The sequence below is a fragment of the Triticum urartu genome, chromosome 2 (genome assembly GCF_003073215.2).
Source record: "Triticum urartu cultivar G1812 chromosome 2, Tu2.1, whole genome shotgun sequence".
Taxonomy (NCBI): Eukaryota; Viridiplantae; Streptophyta; class Magnoliopsida; order Poales; family Poaceae; genus Triticum; species Triticum urartu.
Window position 1 is genome coordinate 594,699,718 of NC_053023.1, and position 6,795 is coordinate 594,706,512.

Below are 6,795 nucleotides of genomic sequence, written 5' to 3' on the forward strand. Positions count from 1 at the left end.
AAATTTTCTCTTTCACAACTAAAATGTCCTAGAATTTTCTACTTGTACCTAAAAATATACAATCATGGATGTTGGAAACCTCCGTCAAGATATTTATTAGATTATACATTTTCTTGATATATGACAAGGTATTAAGGATATTTAATAGACATGAACACATACATATACCTACAATTTGTCTACGAGTCACAAGTTAGCCATGAATACATATACCTACTATTCATCACCCAGGGTGCAGAATAAGCTATTCTTCACCCGAGGTAATCTTACGATCATTTTATAATTAAATTACGTTTGGAATTGAAATAGTTACATTTCTATTGATTCACTACGTAAAATTTGATATAAGAAAATAAAAATATAGGTCATAAGATAAGAAAATTTGCAGTTTATGTGTATTTTAGACTATGTTTTTACGTTTGTAATTTTAATAACATAAAATATTTTTTACGGCGATTATATATTTTCCTACGGTCTCTTTTTACATCAGAAATAAGACAAAACTTACGGAACGTAAAATTACGGTTTATTGATGGTAAAATAGAGAGGGGTGGAGAATAAGCTATTCTACATTCATGCTTAGAATAGTGTACCCTTAGGGAAGCACATATTATTTTTCATTTTTTGAGAAGCACAAATGTCCTTCCCGCGTAAGTAAATCTGTGCTTCCACAAGAAGCAAAATTATTTTTAGAAGCACAAATAAAAAATATTTTCCTAAAAAACACAGTTTGTGATTCAAAGTAATAATAATAATAATAATAATAATAATAATAATAATAACAAAAATAATTGCGTTAAAATGCAGGGAATACCATGCAAAAATCAAAAAGCCCAAAAACCATCTAAAACCTGAAAACACATATAGAAATATAAAAAATAAAATGTAGAAGGAGCGACTAGCACGCGATATGTGGCGGCGGCTCAACGCACCACATGGGGGCTCACATGGCAACAAAGTGCCTCTTGGAGGACAAGGGGTAAACCCTTGAAAAGTTGCTCCCGATAATTCCTATATATCGCCTGGTGCGATAAAGTGTCAAGCAATCGCACTGGCGACCGCGAGGATGGGCTGGCCCAACTCAACGTGAGCGGTAGCGTTTTTCTTCTTTTGTCGGTGTCTTTTATCTTTTATGGGTTTCTTCCATTTTTTTCTCTCTTCTTATTCTAAATTCCAAAGCCCAGAAGCCCAGTTGCGGTTTTTCCCTTTGTAAGAAGAAAAAAATGTCTTTCCCTTTTGACGAAAGCAATTCTGTACTTCTATTACGAAGCGAAACTATGCTTCTTTTGAAAGCACAGATTTTTTTTTCCTTTCTGAGAAGCACTCACGGAATCAAATTTGTATTTCCACGAGAACCAATTATGCTTTTCATGGAAGCACATATTATTTTTCATTTTTTGTTAAGCACAAATGTCGATCCCGCGTAAGAAAATCTGTGCTTCCACGAAGCACAATTGTTTTTGGAAGCACAAATAAAAAATATTTTCCTAAAAAATGTTTGAGATTCAAAATAATAATAATAATAATTGCAGCAAAATGTAGGGAATACCATGCAAAAACCAAAAAGCCTAAAACCATCTAAAACCTGAAAACGCATATAGAAAAATAAAAAACAAAATCTAGAAGGAGCCGATAGCACGCGATATGTGGCGGCGGCTCAACGCACCACATGGGGCGCTCACATGGCAACAAAGTGGCCCTTGGAGGACAAGGGGTAAACCCTTGAAAAGTTGCTCCCGGTAATTCTTATATATCGCCTGGTGCGATAAAGTGTCAAGCAATCCCACTGGATCTGGGTGCAGAAATGCCACGTCCCTCACAGGGTCTTTATTGCATCAACAAAACATAGATGCTTGCCATGGAGAGCTACACATCGGTTCATGTACACTAATCACGAGTTCAAATGTATAATAAATCTGTTGAAAGCTTGTTCTGCAACAATTGCGAACCCGAATCCTAAAGCAGCTAAAGAAGATGGATTTAATTTCCATCAGGCTCTGCCGAAAGTGAGTCTTCAATTTTGGCAGTCAAAGAGTTACACGAATGGTGAAACTTCACTACGGTAGAAGAACACGCCTGTTGGTCCTCCTGCCGGTAAGAGGGCCACCATGACAATGCTACCGGCACCTTCCTCCGCCGTCAGTTCTCCAGTGTCGTAGTTGATGTCAGTCATGCAATAGCCAGGGTGCACGGAGTTGGCGCGCAACGCCGGGAAATTCTTTGCCATTATCCTCGTGTAGCCATTGATCAGAGCCTTGGACACCTTGTAGGCCAAGTACTCTGAATCAGCAGGCCATCCTTGAGATTTCAGTAGGCCATTCTTGTAGCCATTCAGGAACAATCTTGACATCTCATCTAGCCTCTCTATCGTCAGGTTTTCGATGTTGTTCAGCTCCTGCTTGAGGTCCTCGCCGCTGAAATACTGGAGCAGAAGAAGCAAAGAACATGATTTTCAACATGTGCAACATGAGTTAGCCCTTATAAACTGATGACAAGCGTACTAGTTGAAGATAAGTTTACTCGGAGTAATCCGTAGTTTGACGACACGTTGACAAGTCTTCCGCCAGAGGAGGCCTGAAGGAGAGGGAGGAGTGCTTCCGTGACGTACTTGGTGCCGAAGTAGTTTATTCTCAAGCATTCTTCAGCTTCGTCGTAGGTCTCCGTGGAGTGCTCTAGTAACCACTGGAGCCTCTCCGTTGCATTCCTGCCTACAAGCTAGTAGTATTTGATTCAGCCACATAGCCTAGTCATTCACTTAGCTCCAGTAAAGAAACGAAGAAAAAGGAAAGTGCAAACATGAAACTTTTTCTTTTCTTCAAATTGCGTTGCTCACACGAACTACTGTTAAATTTTCTTCTGAAGAATACAGGATCTACAAAATATTTAGTGTGAAGTGTTGAACAATCAAAATGGGCGTACAACATCCTGAAGTGGTGCCGTGGTGTCAATCTCTGCGGTTGCACCTATAACTCCTGCGTTGTTGATCTGCAAAGCTTTCAAAGTGCACATGAGAACTTAGTGCAAAGAAGATATCAATACTTAGTCAAGAGACAAATGGGCGTACCGGCGTACCAATAAATCTAGCTTGCCGAACTTGTTCTTCACAAAGTCAGCCAGGCGGGCAGCGCTGGATGGATCACTGACATCGAGCTTGTGATACACCACATCGGATAGCCCGGACGCGTGCAGCCGGCGCGCCGCTTCATTACCCCTCGTCTCGTCTCTCGCCGTCAGGACGACGGCGACGCCCTTGGAGGCCAGCTGCCTGCATACCTCCAGCCCAATTCCTTTGTTCCCTCCGGTAACAACAGCGACCCTGGAAAGAAACACAGATCTACACAAGTTCAACTCTGAACGGTGAACACTGAACTGCACGCATGAACAAGTTAAGTATGGTCTGATCCGGGTGCCTTTTCTCGGAGGGGTTGGAGACGGCGCGCATCTCCATTTACAAGAGCGTTTGCTGCAACGCAAGAGTCTGGAGGCGAGACCGAAGTGTGCTACTTTAACTCGGCTCTAATCGCTCAAGGTGTGCTGCTTCTAACGCGACTACGTGTATGTATGCCATCGTTATCACTGAATGAGTCAAAACTTGCCGTGTTGCACTCGTCGCCGCCGGCCGATTTCTCTATGGCCGCGTCCACCTCGTCTCCTTTCAAAGTTCACCCCATCTTCTCAGGTGCTTTTTTTTTTAGCATCAGTACAGACACAAACGCTCATATACACGCGCATACATTCACCCCTATGAACGCACACACGCACACCCTACCCCTATGAGCACCTTCGAGAGACTGAGCCGGCATATCATTTTGAGATTTACGAAGTCACCGTGGGCGCCTCGTCGTCGACGGGAACGTCTCCTCCCACTGAAAGCGCATCGCCGGAAATTCTGAAATAAATCCATGAATAATGCGAGCACCAGGATTTGAACCCTGATGGGTTGGGGATACCACTGTCCACCTAACCAACTCAACCACAGGTTGATTCGCTCCATCTTCTCAGGTGCTGACAGGTCATGCATGTATGTCACTTATTGTGACCTGGTTGTTTTCTTTTTTTCCATAGAATTCGTTTGATTAAAATATTTTATCGCTTAAACTATGTGTCCAAATCTCGAACCGGTTTCACCATTTAATATCTCGCGTTGAGGTCTTCGAAACAAGATCTTGGGGTAATATGTTCGACAAACTTTTTTCACGAAATACCCACACAAAAAAAGATCGGAAACAAAAATATAAGAAAAATAAAATCAGGTAACCAAAAAAAAGTAACCAAAGAAAAAAAGAATAACAAACAAGGAAGAAAAAACTGAAACCCAGAAGCACGGTTGCGGTTTTTTCCTTTTCGAGAAGAACAAATGTTTTTTCTTTTCTCGTAAAAGCAAATCCGTACTTCTATGAGAAGCAAAACCGTGCTTCTCCTGAAAGCATTGATTTTTTTTCTTTTCCGGGAAGCACTCGCGGAATCAAATTTGTACTTTCATGAGAAGCAAAATTGTGCTTTTCGTAAAAGCACGGATTATTTTTCATTTTTCGAGAAGCGTAACTGCCCTTCTCGCGTAAGCAAATATGTGCTTCCATGATAAGCAAATATGTGCTTCTCGTGGAAGCATAATTTTTTTTCGAAGCACAACAAAAAAAATATTTTCCAAAAAGCATAGTTTGTGATTTATGAAGATAATAATAATAAATGCACTAGAATGTCAGGAATACCACGCAAAAACCAAAAAGCCCAAAAAACCATCTAAAAACTGAAAACGCATACAGAAAAATAAAAAACCGAAATCTAGAGGGAGCGGACAGCACGTGCTATGTAGAGGCGGCCCGACGCACCACATGGGACTCTCACATGGCAATAAAGTGACCCTCGCAGGAGCCGCATAAGTGGTAGCCCTTGAATAGTTGCTCCCGGTAATTCCTATTTGTTGCCTAGTGCGATAAAGTGTCAAGCAATCGCAATGGCGACCGCGAGGATGGGTCGGGCCAACATAACATGAGCGGTAGTGTTTTTCTTCTTTTCTCGGCAGCTTTTATCTTTTACGGTTTTCTTCCATTTATTTCTCTTCTTATTTTTCAAATTTTATTTTAATTTTTGTTTTTGTGCTTGTCCATGGAATTTTGAATTACTTCCAACAACTTACGATGCACCCTTAAAATTGGTTCACATGTCTCATAGACCGTGGCACATATTCAAAATAGTATTATTTGTATGGACATTTTTATTTCTCATGAAAATTACTAGGGGTTGCATGAACTATTTAAACCGCATCAAAATTTTATTTTATATGCTATAATATTCATTGGAGCACATTTCTTCATACCAAAATATAGGTTTATTTTTTTAACAAATGCTAGAAGTTGTGTGAACATTTTATTTGAAAATGTAACATGCACGAATATTGTTCATAACCACTGATACATATTTTGGAAAAAAAACATCTACACATTCAAAATATTTTATTAATAAACATGGTCTATTAAAAAATATTATTATTACTAATAAAGATGATTTCATTAGATCATGGAAACAAACACTAATCGCCTGTCCGAATTAACTGTCTCAAGCTAGGAGCCGAAATGCAAAGCCCACAAATATGGCGGATATATGACAGGTATGAGCGGGTACTTTGCCCCCATTTTTTGTCCCCAGTTACGGACCACGCAGCCACGACCAACGAGGATGGCAAGCCCACAAAGCAGAGTGGTACTAGTACTAGTTCGCAAGCCCGTGAGGTAAGTGTAGCTCTGATTTAAAAACTTTGTGGGATGGACTCCTCATATCTTGGATTGTTTTTTTTTTGGGGGGGGGGGGGGGGGGGGCATTAGATCACGCTCCCGTGACGCTCCCCGCAGCGGCCCGGGAGAACCCTAGATCGCCGCCGCCACCACCCCCTCTCCTCGCTCTCGCCTCCTCGGTGCCTCCGGAGGGCGCCGTCGGGCAAAGCCCGCGCGGCGTCGGCCGGGGGGGGGGGGGGGGGGGGGGGGGGGAGGGGGCTAGCTCCATCTTCGCAAGGGCCTCGAGCGGCGCGGAGGCGGCTCGCCTTAGGAGGTGCTGGGCTCGGCTTGGCACGGTCGGGCCTGGGCGGCGGGTGGGCGACGCGGTCGTCGGGGGGGGGGGGGGCTGAGGCGGGGGAGGGGGGCGGCGTCGCCAGCGCGGTGCTGCGCGAGAGCTGGCGAGGCGCTGAGTTGCGCGTGCGCGTGCGTGCGCTGGCGCGAGGCGGGCGAGAGGAAGTCAGGGGTCGGGGCCTGTTGTTGGGCTGCCGACTGGCTTGCTTCTCGGCGCGTTGGGGGCTTCCCAGGTGCGGATCTACCGGGGAGGCTAGCCTGCGACCTTAGGGGCGCGGCTCGAGATGCCTCCAGATCTATCGGGGTAGCTGGCCGGCGACCTCCTAGGCGCGGCCGAGATGTGAACTGTGCTTGTGCGCCTTGGAATTGGTATGCAGGAAGAGCTGGCTAGGCCACAGGCTTGGGTGGGTGTGGCTGCCGGTGAAAGCCGCACTCCGGTTGTGGCCGGAGCAATCAATGGCGGCGCCTATGGGCGTCGTCCCCTTGTTGGAGGCATCGATTGTGCAGCCCCTCCCTTCCCTTGCCTGACATTCTTCAGGGGGGAACTCTAGATCCGGTCTATCGGATCAGACGATGACGATGCTATCGGCTTTGCTCGGTGTCATGTCTCCTCTTGAGGACATCGTCTTGAAGATAGACTCAGTCAGAGGGACTCAGTGCTCTTGTAGGTGGTTGGCGACGGCTCGTGTAGCATCTCCGTGAGAGCAGCAGAAGCACCCTCCACATGCAG

General features: G+C 44.5%; 1 protein-coding gene across 1 annotated transcript; it reads right to left on the minus strand.

The window, feature by feature from the left end:
• Positions 1-353: 353 nt before the first annotated feature.
• Positions 354-3,448, minus strand: LOC125539037 (salutaridine reductase-like). The gene is made up of 5 exons (XM_048702399.1): positions 3,411-3,448; positions 3,073-3,316; positions 2,920-2,985; positions 2,521-2,715; positions 354-2,422 (listed from the first exon to the last, which is right to left on the minus strand). The coding sequence occupies exons 1-5, from the start codon at positions 3,446-3,448 to the stop codon at positions 2,036-2,038; spliced, it is 930 nt and encodes a 309-aa protein (XP_048558356.1). The 3' UTR covers positions 354-2,035.
• Between the last annotated feature and the right edge of the window lie 3,347 nt (positions 3,449-6,795).

Bases quoted from the DNA above. Each gene is read 5' to 3' on its own strand.
- LOC125539037 (XM_048702399.1), bottom strand. From the start codon at position 3,448: ATGGAGATGCGCGCCGTCTCCAACCCCTCCGAGAAAAG. The intron at 2,716-2,919 runs GTACGCCCATTT...AAATACTACTAG, and splicing joins CGGCACCACTTCAGGATGTT to CTTGTAGGCAGGAATGCAAC. The intron at 2,423-2,520 runs GTAAACTTATCT...CTTCTGCTCCAG, and splicing joins CAAACTACGGATTACTCCGA to TATTTCAGCGGCGAGGACCT.